This window comes from Sorex araneus, chromosome X, assembly GCF_027595985.1.
Source record: "Sorex araneus isolate mSorAra2 chromosome X, mSorAra2.pri, whole genome shotgun sequence".
In the NCBI taxonomy this organism is placed as follows: Eukaryota; Metazoa; Chordata; class Mammalia; order Eulipotyphla; family Soricidae; genus Sorex; species Sorex araneus.
The window spans coordinates 243,030,358-243,049,061 of record NC_073313.1 but is presented as its reverse complement, the minus strand read 5'-3'; the positions used below and the strand labels follow the sequence as shown (position 1 = coordinate 243,049,061).

Genomic DNA, 18,704 nt, shown 5'->3' with positions numbered 1-18,704 from the left:
ATGAATGTAGTAAGAATTATAAGACTATTAATGAGTCTTAAAATTTCCATATTTTTCTTTTTCCTAATAAAATCCATTCCTATCTAGAGAGTATTACTTAGATAACCCCAGTAATTTGGGGTTTTAAATCATCAATTTGTGTTTCTACTAACCTTTGATCTACTCTTGGCTAAGTAGTTTCTATTTGATATGTAAAATATATTACCAGTTGCCTGACCCAACTATCTAGAGTCTTGTTCACAATATAGTACCAAAAGTCTGAAGAATCTTAAGTAGAACAGAGCATTGAAATTAGAAGAGTCATGAAAGGGATGGCAGAGAGATTTGTTGATATTGTCACAAAAATATAGACAAAATTCAGACACTATAGGTATGACACATAAGAACATTTAATGTTCTCTTTTACACCTCATAATTTTAAAAATCAAGGTAAAATAATAAACCAAACATACATGCACATACATATATACATACACACACAAACAGGTGGCCTCATTGAAAGTATCAAACATGAAGCTCACATCTACAGAATTTAACTATGTACCTATATAATTCATATATCACCCATCTATTCAATAATATGCAATTAATAGAATTCCAAAATAATTTTCCGAGAATCACTGATCACAGAGAAAAGAGTTGTTCTGAGACAGAGTATAGAAACCCTCAAATCTGACCTGGTCACCCTGAAACATTAAAGAATGATTTTGAACTCTGCTGTTTTCTGAAATAAGCTAGTAATATTCATTATATGACATTTGCAGGTGTCTGTCTGCTCACTGCTTTCTCATACATTAAAGGTAAGCTTTGATGAACACTAAGAGCAAAATTGTTAGATGGGTTCAAACCACAAGAACAAAAATTATATATGACTGCATGGGCCAGCGCTCTGCAATTAAACTTAAAAGAACTCACCACAGTTCAGAGCTGTCTGGCCACCCATACCGAGAATTAGCCCATCTGGTCGTTCTGCCTTGATGACTTCTGTGACAAACTGAGGCGTGATGGGGAGAAAATAGACGGCATCTGCTTGCTTTAAGCCCACCTCGTTGGTCTGCACTGATGCAATGTTCGGGTTCATCAGGACAGTTTTGACATTTTCTTCCTGAAAGGAAAGGATCCAGGTTTTGAGCATATCGCCCAATTTTCACAGGCATGATGTTAGTGGGGAGCACAACGTAAGGGCTATTCTGAAGGCTCTAGAGATCGGTAACAGGACTAGCAGTAAGTGGTTGTCAAACCGAAATGAATGTTGGGTAAAACGAAGGATGGGGTTTTCTGAAAATAAAACTATCTAGAAAGGACAGGTTGCCTCAGGAGGCCCGCTCTGTATGTCTCGCCACTGAAGGTAACAAGCAAAGCTGAGAACTTGATTATGCATGTGTGCACAAATAGTATCAATTTTACAGCTCCGCCAACCTTCGAAGAATAAAATAGTCGCAAATATTATAAATTTTACAACTCAATCAACCTTAAAAGAATAAAATATTCCCATTGTTTTCAAATGAGTAAAATACAAAGTAGAACTAGAGGCAGTAATAGCAAAGCTGCTTCCTCACTAATATTTGTCAGAGAACAACAATAAGTAGATGCTTAAAAAGCAAGATAATGAGTTCCTTCTTGCTGAAAACACTGAGAACCTTCTGCTGTTTTCTTTCTTTTCTTCAGATTTCATGGCTGCTATAGTGCTTTCACAAGAAACATTGTACAACTGTTTGTACATATTATGCAATAAGAAAATAACCATATGGCAAAAATAACAAAAATGTGTGTGTATAAAGAGATTCATAGTCCTATCCATGCCTGACATCTGAAGAGACTTCCAAAAGAATTTTCTGCACGGGCTGCAAACGTCTTTTTAAATAAGGTGGAGGGTGGAAATTAGCAAAATAATTATATGGACTATAATTTGGTAGTTCTTATTATTTTACCTATTAGCTAGTCAAGTTTTAACACCTAAAAGAAATCAATGTGTTGAGATTAAAGTATAAATAACATTCTGGAAAGCCCTACATATATTTTTGAGGGATGTTCATAATATAAAATTAAATATATTGCATGCCACTTTAAACTCAAATCATACCTGAAACCTGTATAGCTTTTTATCAATTTATTTCATTTTTATGTGAAGACTATGAAAAATCTTGATCACCTTACAGATGAGGACACTGAAGGTCAATAAATTGAAATGTCTTGGTAAAGATCATATAACTGATAAGTGGAAAATTAAGACTATTATAAATCTAATGACTCAAGCTCTATGCTCTTTATTCAAAGACTACTACTTCTTAAGTTTCTGGGATTTTTTTTAAATGTGTATTATTAGCAAAATACTGAGTTGATAGGTACAAATAAGCAAATACATTTAATTTATTAAATTAATTAATTGAGTAGAAAATGAGAACACATCATTGTGTTATAAAATATTGTACTCTAATAGAGAAAGTGCCAACAGTCTTAAATATAGCTGTATTTTCCAACCAAAATGTTGAGTATACTTTAGTGTTACTTCCCTAATTAAACTTTTGAACACTAAAACACATGATGGGGGAGATGATTAAGTAGAGAGTATTTATTTCACTATTCATTTCTCTCCCAGACTACCAAAAACAAAAGATGTTTGTGTTTTCCTGTTTGCCATGCAATTAAAGTAGCTATTTTCATAAAATAAAGTATGAAAGGAGAGTCCGAAAAGGAGAGATTTACAGACAGACAGACACAGAGAGACAGAGACAGAGACAGAAACAGAAGCAGAAAGAAGAATAGAAGAATAGTGTCTGTCCTAGAGGTAGGCTGGCTGGGGGATTGGGAGAGAAACTGGGGACATTGGTGGTGGGAAATATAAACTGGTGAAGGGATGGGTGTTGGAATATTGTGTGACTGAAACCCTATCACAAAAACTTTGTAACTGTGTATCTCATGGTAATTTAATAAAAAAGAAAAGAAAAGAAAAAGAGTCCATAATGCCTGTGATCAGTGACCATTCATTTAAAAACTATTAATATGTTTGAAACCACTTTTCTTAAGTTTACATTATTTTTTAATACACTTATGGCTAAAATGCATGTGCTATTTAAATTTTTGACATTTAATTCATTTCTATGACCCCTTCAGAAAATTATAATACTGTATATAATAATTCCTATTATCAAAGTTATAACTTAAGGCAATGGACAAGAAGCACATACTAATATAAGCCATAAAAATATTAATTCTTGAGGGTCTGGAGTAATAATACAGTGGGTAGAGCATTTGCTTGTCATGTAGACAACCAAGATTCGACACCCCCCCACCAAACTCCATATGGTCCTGCCAGGAGTGATCCTTGGGTGGAAAGCTGGGAATTTCCTTGAGCTTTGCCAGGTATAGTCCCCATACTAAAGAAAATACTAATTATTTCTAAAACTACAAAAATAACAAAAAAAGAAAACAGTATGCTTGTTGACTATTATAAAACATTAAGCACAAATTACATTATAGCCACCTTAAATCACTGAGCATTTTTTAATTATAAATCTTAAAAAAAATTATAATGGACTGGAGAAAACAAACTATGAAAAAGTGCACAGAGAAGTATGCATTTGCGTGCACCCATACCTAATAAATAGAGTTTTAAAAATTAAAACAAATGGGAAGTAGAGTAAAGTAATTAACAAGGGTTATGTTCCACAATTTTTTCCAACAGACATCGGGTGAAAATTTTTGTTACATGGAGTAGGAAATAAAATAAAAACAAGGGAAGAAGAAAGATTTGCATTGTTTCCCATGTTGTCTTAATCTCCAGCCCTCTTCCCTGTACTGTTTTCTCTATCCAGGTCTCTGGTGAATGATGACCCCTGCAAAGCCAAAGGCAAGGTCACAGACAGCTCACCTTGCCTCTGTGTGGCTTGACTGGAAACTATCCAGGGAAATATGGATACCAAAGAGGAACCAGACTTGTTCTTCAATAGAAATTCCTTATGTGCACAGTAGCAATTTTTAAAAGGTTTATTTCCCTATGAGTAGAATTGGGGAGATCTCCAGTGTATGTGAAGGAACAAGAAGGGCATCTTCCCAAATTAGGTATCAAATCTTGTTTCCTACTTGAAAATCCAACCATATCACTCAGGTCATCCAGTCCAAGTCACAGAGAGAAATTGGGTTTCCTAGAGACGGGAATAACTTCGAAAGCTTGACAGAAATGCATTTGCTTTCTTTCCTCACCCAACTAGGTCTTCCCTATTTCAACCATAAAGATGCCTGAGGCATCGTGTAGAATATTTGAAGTACTTTAGAGCACCATAGATGCCCCCATGGTCCCTTTTCACACTAAAGGCTAGTTTAGTTTGAAAGCTCATTGTCTTAAAAAAAACTCTCTATATATGGTTTTACATGTTTTCAAATAAATAGGTAATAAAATAGATGATTGGGGGAAATCAATCTAGCCTTTTTAATTTGCACATAAGCACATCTAAGAAACTTAAAAAATCATCTCTGTGATCAAACTTCCTTTAGCATAAGATGTGTAAGGAATATCTGAGGAAATTAATTATAGTGACTTTGAAAAGAGGTAGAGTCATAAATCTAAATTAGAAGATACTAATTAGACTCATTAGAGGGAGTATATTAATTCTAGCAGAGATCATATTCTCTCACCTTCATGGCTTTTACAGCTTGAGATCCCGAATAATCAAATTCACCTGCCTGACCAATGGACAGACCTCCTGATCCCAGGATAAGGACTTTGGAAACCTGTTAGAAAAAAGAAAATAGCATTTGTTTGATTGTTAAAGTGGTGAAATTAAGGCTTTCCAGAGTAAAGAAGATGACCTATGTTTTCCAGTTACCTGTGATTCTAAACACAATGTTTTTAAATATAGATATTAAATGTGACAATGACTAACAATTTGAACACATCCAATATCAAAGCAAGTCCCAAAGCATATAACATCATTTTTTCAATTATATACACAATTTTGGAAGTATTCTTCATTTTATTTAGTAATACATAAATATATAACTACATAAATAAACATGTAAAGAAATATACATTATTTATATTACATATTTAGGTAAGAATCTCCTTGAAATTTAGTTGATCAAATATGCTCCTACATTTTAAATGTAGGATTTCTTCTACTCAAAAGATTAGAGTAAACACAACTAAGACCCACGTCTTGTTCCCTAAACAAGAACACAAGGGACTAGGGGACACAGGGCCCCTGAACAATTATGTTTTACCTTTATGTCATTATTCAAAGTCAAAACTATTTCAGAAAATGCAGTACAAAAATGACCATGTCTTAGCAATAATTCAAATTCTATAAAGTACAAAAATTATTTCAAACACACTGATAATTTTTAGCCACAATTACCAAGCTCTTCGGAGTAAAAAAGATGTTCTTGGACTCTGCATGAAACTTGGGAAACTTGGTTCAACAAATACTTATTGGGTGCTTTCTGCAGACAAGACCCTGTGGCATCCCAAAGAATGCCCTTCCTTTAACCATTAAGAGTTGAGATGCTTTTGATGAACATGACTTGATAATGTAAAAGAAAAATATCTATTGGGCTGGAGTGATAATTCAGAGGGTAGGGCATTTGCCTTTCATATGACTGAACCAGGTTCTGTCCTCCACAGTTTGTAGTGCCCCTAAGCAAGCCCACCAGGAGAGATCCCTGAGCATAGAGTCAGGAGTGGGCTCTGAACATCACGTGGTGTGGTCCACTTGAGGGAAAAAAAATCTGCAGGGCTCTAAGAACAATAGAACTAGTAGGGCACTTGCCTTGCATACTGCCAAACCGGGATGGATACCCGGCACCCCCTATTGTTTTCTTGAGCCCCCGTTGGGAGTGACCCATGAGCAGAGAGCCAGCAGTCAACCCTGAGCACCACCAGGTATGGCCCAAAAGTTTTATAAAATAATAAAAAATAAAATTAATTGGTAATGTATTATTGCTACTGAGAATCCATTGATTTTAAATAGAGTCTTCTTTAATCTCCTGTCTCAAGAAGCTGTTTTGGGACTGGAGCAATAGCACAGTGGGTACGGCATTTGCCTTGCATGTGGCCAACCCGGGTTCGATTCCTAGCATCTCATATGGTTCCCCTGAGCACCACCAGGATAATTCCTGTGTGAACAGCCAGGCGTAACCCTGTGCATCGCCAGGTGTGACCCAAAAACCAAAAAAACAAAACAAAAAAGAATGAAGCTGTCTTTAAAACATGCCAACTAACTCAAATTACTGTATTGTTTATATTTAAATCAACCTTTTTAACTACTAAAAAATGTGATGTACAAATGCACTTTAAAAATACATCCTTCTATAACTTAGATAAAATGGTATAGATATCTGTTTCCTAACTATAAAAAAAAGTAGAATCAAGTATTTAAATCTCATGTGTACTATTGTTAATCTTATCCTTATAAGTAAAATAATATTCTCTTCATGATTTTAATAACAATTCAAGTTTTTTAAAATACATCTATCATCAATGACAAGTCTGTACAGTATCTCAAACCGAACAATGGCTAATTTATTAAGATATGGAAAAAATTGGGGCTGGAGCGATAGCACAGCAGGAAGGGTGCTTGCCTTGCATGCGGCCGACCCGGGTTAGAATCCCAGCATCCCATATGGTCCCCTGAGCACTATCAGGGGTAATTCCTGAGTGTAGAACCAGGAGTAACCCCTGTGCATCACCGGGTGTGACCCAAAAAGCAAAAAAAAAAAAGACATGGAAAAAATGTATCAAATTCTAAACTAAACATTTTATACATATGTGTGTATATATGTATGTATATATATATAATGTTATTAGAATACTCTAGAAGTAAACTTTAAAAAGTATGAATAAAATTAAATGGTTGTATCAACATCTTCAAGAGCAGAATAAATAATAAACTATAAAAGATTGGTCAACACAATGGTTTCAATTATTTTAATAGGCATTAAAATAATTTTCCATTCATTCAAAAATATATCATAGAGAAATATTTAAATAAAACCCAAAATATTTAGATAAAGTATAAGCCCACTCATACTGACCTCAATTCGAGATGCAACAAGAGCTGGCTTTGGCAGAACTGATGTAACAGTCGTACCTTTCCCCTTCTTTATCAGTGAGAAAAAGGAATCAAAGAGGTACTGGAAAAAATAAAATTAATCAGTTAGAAGCTTCAAAACTCATAATGTTACCAGATAAAATACACAATTTCCAGTTAAATATGAACTTTAAATTATAAAAATCATATTCTAGGATAAATATTTATGAGCAATATTTATAGTTTGCTTTTTGGCAGCTCCAGCAAAACTATTTTTTTAAATTTGATCAAAAAATCATGAACGTCGCTGCTATGTGGAGGGAAGTAGAAGTTATCATGCTAAATGAAAAGGGAAGAGGAAAGCTACAGAATGATCTCTCTCATATGTAGGATACAAAGTAAGGAAACCCAGTAACAAAACAACAAATATCTAAAGGCAACAGAAACTAAGAAATGGTCTATAGAACAGAGCTTATCTAGGGCAAAGAGTGAGAGTGGGAGGGAGGGGACCCTGGGACAATGAACAATGGTGGATGGAACTGATATACTGGTGGAGGTTGTGGTCTTAGAACACACGAAGCCCTATCATGAGCAGTATAACAAATCACAGCGCTTCAACTGCATTTGGTAATTCATCAAATAAATACTCTTAAGGGGCTCAATTGAAGTACTTGATATCAAAATTCATCTTCACCAGAAAATGAAAATTTCAAGTAATGCCTTCTGAGAATGTTTTCCTATTCCTTGACTATGAATAATTTTCCTCTTCTAACAAAAATTCTAATTATACAAAGATTAAGTTATACAACTTAGGCATCCTAGAGTCATAAATAACTGGTTGTTAAAAAGAATTTCCATGATCTCTATACTAAATCTTCATCAGTAAATTTATTTCCAATTTTGAACTACACATGACACATTTCAACAAATATTTATTTTGCAGAAATTTGACAAAAATTCATTTAGTGGTAATAGAAAAATTACATAATGATTTTTCAGTGCTCCTAATCTGAAGTACTAATGCAGGCAAATGACTCTGTAACCTGTCAGTAATAACAACCCCCAAGATCAGAGCTAACAGTAGCCCCTGGATATCATCATGTGTGACCCAACCCCTACCACTCAAAAAAAAAAAACACTATTTTGTGGTGGGGAAGGGACTTCCAGAAGTCCTGGACACTTCCAGTACTACACCTAGAAGCATGCATGAGGGCTCTGATGACAAGAAGGATCCAACCAGAGAGGCCTCAGGGATGTCACACAGGTTTCCAGATCTTTGTGCTCTCTCTCTGGCCCCTAAACCATTATCTCTTAACAGTTAAAATTTCAGAGTTGAAAACATAGTTATGAAAATGAGAATAAGCATATTTTATTGTATTAAATGATTTGAAATACCTTTATATAGATTAAATCATATAATAGTCAATCATCACAAATTGACTCTTTTTGACCTTATTTTCTGATCATTCCTTTGGCGAGGGGGGAAAAATATGAAGTAAATTTATTATGTGCCTGCTATTGGGGCAGGCTGGGAAAGGGAAAGGAACTAGGGACATTGATGGAGGGAAAGTCAAACTTGTGGTGGGACTGGTGTTGAAACACTGTATGCCTAAAACAACTGTACTGTGAACAACTTTGTAAATCATGTGTTTTGAAAAAGGAAAGTTATTTATTTTTTTCAAAAAAGAAAAATACAGATGACTAAAAGGCAGTTGAAGGATAAAGAAGTCAAGTTAACAAAATGAAATTCTTATTCTCCATCTGTATTTACAGTGATGTGTTTTCTGAGAGGACCTGCTGACAAGAAAGAATTGCCAGCATTACTGTCAGAAGCCCAAAGGGCAAGAAAGAGGAAGTCACAACAGACTCTGGAGACTTTCTGTGTGTCAAATTTATTTGAAAATATTTCCTTAAATACTGAACTAATAGCTCCCACCAAAAAACAGTTAAGGCATCAAAATTGAAAACAAAGCCCCTCTGAGCATCGTTCTGGAGTCATGTGACTCGTGTGTAGGTGCAAGCTTGCACTCTTTGCACTCTTTCCACACCCCTGCCCTTCTTCCCTCCCCTACTGCTGTTTATTCTCCCTATGTGTCTACACAATCAGTTGCCATAGGGATTTTTATGAAGTCACAGATGGGGGATTAAAATTTCATTTCAGTTATGAGAACTGGAGAGCAAGGGGAAATTCATTTGCATAGTACAACAATTGTAAATTTCAGAACTAAATATATTAGAATGATAATGTCTTAAATAAAAATAACATGGAATAGGGTTTTTTAAGGGCTTTCCAACTCCAAAAATTGTTTTTAAAAAAGATAGGAATACCCTCCATGATAATCATGGAACATTTCTAATAGAAGATGTATGTGATCAAAATAATGGCCAACATTCAGAGAGAGACTTAAAAGCAAGCACTCAGAAGAGAGTGATGCAAAGAGTCTCTTGCCCACATGCCTGGCTGTCTTCCCTTGGCCCCCTTGGAGGGGATGGGCTCCAGCTTCCCTCCCCACCCTGAGAAGAGCTCCCGGCAGCTGAAGACCACCAGAACCTAGCTACAGCCAAGCTCGAGGCCCCTCTCCACACATTCAGACAGGCCTCATGCATGAAGGTACCAGCAGAGGAACCCAGGTGTGTGTAATCCCATCAACAGCCAGCATCCAGAGAGAGATTTAAAAGCAAGCTCTCATAATTAGAGAGAACAGAAGGGAATGCCCTGCCACAGTGGCAGGGTGGGGTCGGGGGAGATGGGATTGGGGAGGGTGGGAGGGATGCTGGGTTTACTGGTGGTGGAGAATGGGCACTGGTGAAGGGATGGGTTCTCGAACTTTGTATGAGGGAAACATGAGCACAAAAGTGTATAAATCTGTAACTGTACCCTCACGGTGATTCACTAGTTAAAAATAAATAAATTTTTAAAAATAAATAAATAGGGACCCTCTGCACCTAAAGACTTTGATTCCAGAGATCTAACACATTCTGGCATCCAGCGCAGCATCCAATAGCAATGCACTGGGACTGCGAACTGGGCTACAACTCTGTGCTGCCAGGGGGTGGATTTTTTTCCTCCCCACCCTGTCTTCCTGCACGGAAAACGGCGGGTTGGCGGCACCCACGTGGCAGGTGCCATCTTCTGAGACTCCAAACCCAGAGGTATTCGGTTTTTATTTTTGGGGCTCCCAGGAACTCATGGGAAGGGGGCGTAACCGGCACGCCCTCAGCCCAGATAAATCCGGAGCCACTGAGCGTGAAGCGGACCCTCTGCGCCTAAACACTTTGATTCCAGAGACTTCTTACAGCAATGCACTGGGACTGTGAGCTGGGCTATGCAATTTCTGGCAGAATTTTCCCTGGACTTTATACAGAAATCCAAAACCAAGACTTAACATCTATAATTGTCAGCAATGTGAAACGGTTCCTTTTGAACAGGTCTGACTTGGGGGGGAAACTCCAAATAATAACAGTAAGTTTTTGTTGAAATATTGAAGGTTATTGATGTAGCAGCCACCTCTCTGGACTGTGAACTAAGCAAAAGCCCCACGCTGCCAACGCGGTGTGGCGTACACCATACTATGAGGCGCGGGAAGGGGGATGAGGGGGGGAAAAAAAAAAAGGGGGGGAAGGAAAAAGGAAAATAAAGAGAGAGAGTTATGTACTTGTAGCAGTGGGGCTACATATCTCTTCATTTCCATCAATGGAAAACTAATTATCAAATGCTTCCTTGGTAGTAGGTCTGTCTCTCTTGGGTGGAAACTCTAACAACTATAGTGAGTTTTGTGTTGAATTATGGAATGTAATCAAGGTAAAGAGAAAATGAAGTGAAATTCATTAGTTATACAGTAGGGGGTAGGGGGTGGGGGCGGGGGGTATACTGGGGATTTTGGTGGTGGAATATGGGCACTGGTGAAGGGATGGGTGTTTGAATATTGTATAACTGAGACATAAACCTGAGAACTTTGTAACTTTCCACATGGTGATTTAATAAAAAGTTTAAAAAATAAATAAATAAATAAAAGCAATAATGCTGTCAAAAATTAAAAAATTAAAAATTAAAATAAAAGCAAGCTCTCAGAAGTGCGCAGCCGCTTCACAGCCGAACGATATCTTGTAGCCTACTTCTCACTCTGGGAGAAACTGGCGATCTTCTGAGAGTTTCCTGCCCACATGGGACAGCCTTGCAAGCTTCCCATAGTGTATTCATATTCTAAATCCAGTAACAAGCTGGATCTCATTCCCCTGACCCTGAAGAGCCCCCAGAGCGACATTGTTAGGAGGGCAAGTCGAGAGAGACTTCTAAAATCTCAGGGAAAGGACGAAATGAGAGGTTACTGAGCCCGCCCGAGAAATCGGTGATTAATGGGATTTCGTGATCGTGATCATAATGTGATCAAAGTACCCTTCTTGAGAATGCTCTGGACCCAGATGACCTAGGGTTTCTTAAGTTTTCACATAAATATTGATTTTAAGGATTTCACAGGCTTTATCTCTTCAACGTACCTCAGTGTCTGTGGGCCCTGGGCTGACCTCGGGGTGGAACTGTACGCCAAAGAAAGGTTTGCTCTCATGCATAATCCCCTAAACAAATGAGAAAGCAGATAATGTTATTTCTGTAATATAAGTGTCAATTGCAACTATGCAGTAGTGAACAGAAAAATTCAAAGTTTTTAAATTGGGTTAAATGTGAAGAACATTCTAAAAACTAATAGGACTGACAAATTTAGGCCTTAAAAATTCAATAGGAAGTTGTTCCTTACTAAAGACAACCAATTTGTACTATAGCTTGTTGGGCCCCATAAACTCGACTCAGAATGAAATCTGGGCTGTAGAGAATATGATGATATGATGATAAAGTGAATTCCAGGGCAGTAGAGATAAGGAAATAGTAGAGCAGGTAAAATACCTGCCTTACACATGGTCTACCCAGATTCTATTCCAGGCATTGCATATAGATCCAGAAGTCCACACTCTCCCAGGAGTGATTCCTGACCACAGAGATAAGAAAAGCCCTGAGCACCTTCTAGGTGTGGTGTAAAATAATAATACATTAAAAAGAATTCCAACTTTTTCCTTATCTTCAATTCTTTCCTAATCTCCAATTCCTAAATCACCCATCCATTGATTTCCTCAAGCTACTTCAGTGGTAAGAGAATCCCAATGAAATGATCCTTATAAACTTGGCTTAAACACACTTAATCTATTAACAACAAATCTGCAAGACGATCATCAAGCAGGAAATCTTAATTCACCAACCAATAAAGAGGAAGGGAGAAATGACCTTAAGAGCAGAATTACATAGAAAGTAACTTATAAAATCAATCTACTAACACACACACACACACACACACCTCAAAAATCAAATAAGCAAGGGAAAGGTGTCTGTGTGATAGTAGGAAAGTTCCTGCATTTCTCATAATCAACCGAACAGGTTTATTGAGAGTTCCTACCTCATTTGTTTGATCATTGACATTCACAAAAAGTGGTTTCCAGCCAGCAGGGAGGGTGTTGTCCAAGGCATAGCCATGATTCTGAGCAGTAATGAAAGCCTGTCTGTTTGTGACATTCAGAACAGGCTGGTTCTGTCCTCTGGAGAAAAAGAATAGGGAAAAAAAAGAACAATGAAGAGAAGAGTATAAACACATTAGCTGTGAAATAGTGAACAAGGAAAGCCTATTAAAATTTGAAAGTTCCACTTGCTTAGTGAAAATTACTCTATGAGAAAAGTCACAGATTGTTAATCCTAATAATCTTAGCAACAAAAATCAATTCAGGAAGCTTTGTTGTGTGTTAAATACCAGGTCTATTAAAGTTCTATAATCGGTTTTAGAAAATGGGGAGCTGCACTCATAACAGAAAAAGTTGAAAGTTCTGAAGTAGCTTAACCAAGGAAGATACATTAGAAGGGATTTATTTTAAGGGAGCAACAGTAATTTTAAAAACCAGAGGAGAATTTGTGAAGGATAAAGAGATGAGTAATGAGCCCTAAATCATTTTGAATAATACTTTGGATGGAGGATAGACTGTGGGGGAGGGAAAAGGTGAATAAATTAACACCATTGAGGCAAAGAAACAAAAAACTAGAGAATGGGAAAATTTATGTTTTTGAATCATGTCTTAAGATACTATCAATGGTCTGAAATCAAACTTACACTCTGAAAATTTCCCTTGGGATATCATTTGATTGAGTACTGTAACCTCACTTTATGCCAAGAGATGGAAAATATCTTTAAACTATAGTAAAGTTTTTGTTACAGAAGGTTACCTTTCAAAAATGCAATAAAAGTGGTATCAGGTAGTCAGACAACTGTGAACCTTGTAATAGTACAGTTATTCATTTATTCTGGAGAAAATGGCATATACGTTTTCTAAGTCTTTTGTAGTCCATTACTAATAGTGTTTCAGAGTCAGTTTGACCTGTAAGCAAAAGCATAGCAGCCTTACCTGTTGGCCATAGGCATCTTGTAAGTTTTGGCTCCAGCTGCCAATCCTGTTATTAAATTTCCTGTACTGATTCCAAACAATGGTTCTGTGCGACTCTCTAAAACCTAAACCGGAGAGAATTTTTATTAAACCCACAAGAACGGCTCCAAAGATGCTGCTTCTGCAGGGATAAAAGGAAGTGCCCTTTTCTTTTAACTAACATGCTAGAGAGAAGAGTAACTGAATAAAAGGATAAAAGTTGACATGATTGACAAAATAAAGCATTAGAATGTAATAAAATGTATGTGACATTCAGATTAAATGAAATCTAATTTAATATTTCTTTAGAAACATGGAGCTTTCAGAGGTCCCAGGTTCCAGTGAGAAGCCTGAGTTCTCATTCCACAATTGTATGGAAAGATGTATTTGGAGATTACACTCGTGTGCTTTTAACTCTAGGACATTATCCCCATTCCTTTGTTTGAGGGAAATCTCTTTCTCTCTAGTACCTTCTCCTCTTTCATTCTCTGTACACTATTTGTGCTGATACTACCTTGGGCGTTTCCCCCAGGTTCTGAATGGATAAAATACTATGCAGCATTTTCAGAAGAACAGAGCAGACTCACACAGCCTCATGCACAGATTCACAGATACACACTACACCCAGAATCACCTTTTTGACATTTTGAATTAGTGGTTGTGCAAGAGTTGGGTCTCCAGGTCCTCCTGCAATTACAAGACCATCATACTCCATCTTGGTAAAATCATGATTCCAGGGAACTAAATGCACTTCAGCTCCTCGCTGAAAAAGAAACACAAAGTGTGAGTTTACTACACTTCTCTGTACTCCTAAAGGGAAGAGAAAAAAATTATCTGGTTCAAATAATGTTGATCAAAAAAAAATATTTGGCAACTCCTTTCGCTTTGTGTGATGTAAATGGCACCAATGGTAAAGAGAAAGTGAATGAGAAAAGGCAATCAAAATTTAATCCTGGAAAAATAAGTAATGCACTATCTTATGCTTCAGGAGGCTTCTGAACTAAAGGTTTTGTTACTGAGTCCACAGGCATGTAGGTTTTCACACTAGCTATGGGAGAATAAATTTCAAATTAAAAAACAAACAAAAAAACTTTATTTTTTTCACTGGGATTATCTCTCACCTTTTCAAAATTTACTTCATTTGTCTGATAAAAATTTAATCAGCCTTTTATTCCTAGGCTTGATTCATATGTGTTAGAAAAATCAATTTGTTTCTATATAAAAGGGAAGGAAGGAAGGAAGGAAGGAAGGAAGGAAGGAAGGAAGGAAGGAAGGAAGGAAGGAAGGAAGGAAGGAAGGAAGGAAGGAAGGAAGGAAGGAAGGAAGGAAGGAAGAACAAGAGGAGCAGGGAGGGGAAATCCCAAAAAAAACATATTTAAGGAACAATATCTTAAAACCCTCTAAGAGTTTATCTTAACTGGTAGTCTAACATTTAGTATGAGGTAATCTGAAAGTTTCTACTTTCAAGATTTATTACATCAGGGCAAAGATGTAATAAATGTATATAATAAATGCAATATCATTGAAGTATTCTCTGAAACTAGGTTTTTGATTCTCTCTAAATAAACCTGAGCAGAGAGTCAGTCAATAAGTAACAAGAACAATCATCATTCTCTTCTGTTCTGGGAACCCCTTTGAGGGTTTTTCCTCTACATGGTAGTCTATATTTCGAATTTTAACAGAGATAAATGTGTTACTTTGTAGATCAAAGACAACAAGAAGAAAGTAGATCCCCTGACATTCTGAGAGAATGCCCAAGTGCTTTCTAAAACAGAGGAAATCAGCTTAGCACTAACAATCAATATTATAAACCCTCACCCTGAGATGGAACAAATTACTTACCTTTACTAGAAGTCGGATTACATTGTTTTTAATCCCACAGTCTACAGCTACCACTTTGGTACGATTTCCTTTGCCAAATACCTTGACATCCTGCCATTTAAAATTTTGAAAAGAAAGAAAGAAAGAACAGGGTAAGTGGAAAGTTCCGAGCTATTAGCAACACCCACCAGTACCAGAAACATGACTACAGATGCTTGTAGGTAGATTGGTAACAGATTAATTGGTTAACTACTAGCAAGTGACTGACAGTTAATTATAAGAAAGGCACAGCAAGTGCCACAGATAGTATCTTTTATATGAGAGCAAAAGGACTGCTGCTTTATATAAAATGTTGATTACCATAATCATGATTCCAAGTAATTGATGATTTCCATCCATAGTTAACATCAATTTCCCCCCATCTCATTAACAGCGAGTAACAAAGGAATTTTCAGGTGTAATGTCTGACTCAGCAGTAGTAATAGGTAAATTGTGCTTGTGTATTTAAATTATCCCTTGATCATCAATTTACAATCAAGTTTGGATGGACAGAGCTACTGTGCATTAAGTTTACCCAGTGGTGTTAATGGATAAAATCAGTATGAGCATCAAGGAATTTCCAAGCTACTGTAGCCCTCTTGTCCCTTCAGGTTACTGTATAATTGTTTGCATTTAAATGGTAGACTTCATAAAAAGGGTCCCCAAGCATATCATGATCATTACCTATGTCTTTAGCATTGCTTGGGGTTAGATCCATTTTCACAGTCATTTACCCGAGAAACAGTTTCCCAAAGTCATAAAAAGAGAAATAATAGAAATATAGCTAGAGAAAGCCTAGAGGGCCGAGTGCCCAGGCTGGTTCCAACTCTGAGAGTTAGCTAGCACATTCTGAATTTAAGAGGATTTCTAGGGTTTCAAAAGGTTTGAGATAAAAATTGTAGTCTGGATATTTAAAAGAGCTTGTGCTCCACTAGAAATGTCTAACCACTCCAGGAAGTCTATATAATGTGAACTCATTCTTTACACTGTACTTGTGGAAAAAATATAAACAGCATTTATCTTTTCTTTTGCTACAAACTCTTCTAGAAAAAAAACCCACCCTAGTTTTGCCATGATCTGGGAAACTAGTATTGAACTTATTCAGAAATGTTACAGGTAATCGCTTTTACAAGATAATTTGAAAATTATAGATGCTAACCTTAGTCTTCTGCTAGAAATAAAAGAATCTAACAGTCCAATTGTAGCTACATCAAATTGCAATCATGCGACAATGAATTAAGTTGCTGGTTGCATTAAACAAAACTCCCAGAATAGGGGGCAGGAAAGAGAGTTCAAGGGACTGGTGTACATGCTTTTCATGCAGGGGACATGGGTTCAGTTACAAGACTTGCTCCTAAGCACCAACAAGTGTGGCCCAAAGGAAAAATCAAACATAGACAAAATTAAAATAAAGCTCCCAAATGAATATTATCCACTGATACAAATACAGTTTTTATCACTGCATCAAAAATTACTTAATTAAGCTAGAATTAATTGACAAAACCAATTTATACCATTTCACTGTCATTCATTTTATATAAATAAAAATACAGATAGGCTACTTTATGTTGACCAGTGCACAAACTCATTATTACGCCTACTTAAAGAATAAGAATAGTGAAATAAGATCTCAAAAACACTTGAGTACATGAACATGCATCAAGTCTCTCCCAGAGGAAAGTATAATGTGCAGTGTTTTACATATTATTAGACCAGAGAATTATTTAAAATAAGTCATTTTAGGCCAACACTTTTCATGTTTATAAACACTAGACTAGAATTCCAAAGTTGTTCTCAGTTCTAAAATTGTATCATTCCGGTGGGGGGGGGGGGGAATTTGACTTCTACCACATTATGTCCCAAACTAAACCACAGGAAATTTTAGAGAAAATATAATCTCCTGTAATTTTAATGTACAAGAATTAGAATTAAGAACAAATGAAAACAGCATCAATGTCATAGTCAAAATTCAGGTATGTAATAATTTCAGATTTATCTTGTTAACAACTTATATTTATTATGGCTCAGGATGACAGAATGCATGAGCATCAAGCTCAGTATTAATTGCCAGAGACTCAGAGTCCTTATTCCTCATTTCCATTTGACAGGAGGGGAGGGATACTAGATAGTAGCTATGCCGATTCTATAGTTGGTCCTTTTCTCTCACGTTTAGGAAAACTTGAACTTTATAATAACAAAGGCAAAAAAATCTAAAATAATAGTAAAAAAATTAAATAATAGTAAACTGATTCTAGATTAAGGCATAAAACTTTCACATAGTAAAAGTTTTTCATATATATAAGAATTATGTATATATAGTACATATATCCTTATGTATCACATATAAGAATTCAAATTCATCTTTTAGCCACTATGAGAGTGCCTTTCCACCCCACTCTAATACTTCTGCCTAAATGAATATTTTTATTTAGACAAAGAGACAAAGGCCAAAAGGTAGTAAAATAAAATGAGATCATATGAAGGAAAATTTCTCACCTTGGTTGAAACCTCAGCAATCAAATTCTGCTTGTTGGGATCCACAAAGTCCACAGATTGACCATCAAATTCAATTTTCCCAAGCATGGTACCCTATCAAATTGAAAAACAGATAGTTTTAATGAATGCACAGACAGAGTAAATTCACATGGACTCAACAGCTATTCCAAGGTTTAAATGCCTTTCTAGTGACTCATAGCCATCAGTAGAAGACCATATTCTCAACCTGGACTGATGAAACAATATTCATGGTACATTTTGGGAAATACTATGGGAAGTATAATTGGTTCTTCTAGAGTTGAGATACTTCCTAGGTTAGCAAAGTCAAAAAAAAAAACCCTTTAGAATTGGTGTTCAGTTTCCAGGCTGGTACAGTGTAAAGTGGTGAGCATATCTATTGCTCAATGCACATGACCTAATGATATTTCATGGTAAAACTGTACCCAAAACTACTGAGAAAAGTATACAAAATCCAAAAAATCAGATTAAGGAAGATGTGTTATAAGATCCTATTGTGAAAAAAGAAACTGAAATTCTATATAGCCCATAATGTTTGCAAGAATCAGCAATAAAAAAATATCTACTGCTTAAGCCTTAGATGTTAATTCCCAGGTGTCCCTAAAAGCCTGAATTTTAAAGAATTCTCAGCCCTCTGTGAAGTTTTTTCCAAACTGATCTTCTATCTTCGATGCTGCATGTGATTTTTTTTCTTATTATTAACTGTGTCTTCGGATGTACTTGTTAGTTAAGTCTAGTTTGACCTATATAGAAAAGTTGCATAATATATTTCTAAATATATACTATGTGGTGATCAAGTTCTTAATGAGAGGAGAATCAAAATAAGTCATCAATGTGCTTTTCTCCAAA

At 36.2% G+C, this 18,704-nt stretch overlaps 1 protein-coding gene across 1 annotated transcript in view; it reads right to left on the bottom strand.

Annotated features, from left to right (window-relative positions):
• CPS1 (carbamoyl-phosphate synthase 1) overlaps positions 1 to 18,704 on the bottom strand; it is a 120,929-nt gene that overhangs the window by 75,468 nt on the left and 26,757 nt on the right. Inside the window, exons 6-14 of the mRNA XM_004601328.3 lie at positions 17,838 to 17,930; positions 15,324 to 15,413; positions 14,116 to 14,244; positions 13,464 to 13,567; positions 12,470 to 12,608; positions 11,523 to 11,600; positions 7,030 to 7,128; positions 4,636 to 4,731; positions 916 to 1,105 (exon numbers count right to left, since the gene is read on the bottom strand). Coding sequence (XP_004601385.2) covers positions 916 to 1,105; positions 4,636 to 4,731; positions 7,030 to 7,128; positions 11,523 to 11,600; positions 12,470 to 12,608; positions 13,464 to 13,567; positions 14,116 to 14,244; positions 15,324 to 15,413; positions 17,838 to 17,930 — 1,018 coding nt within the window. The remainder of the gene's footprint in view (positions 1 to 915; positions 1,106 to 4,635; positions 4,732 to 7,029; positions 7,129 to 11,522; positions 11,601 to 12,469; positions 12,609 to 13,463; positions 13,568 to 14,115; positions 14,245 to 15,323; positions 15,414 to 17,837; positions 17,931 to 18,704) is intronic.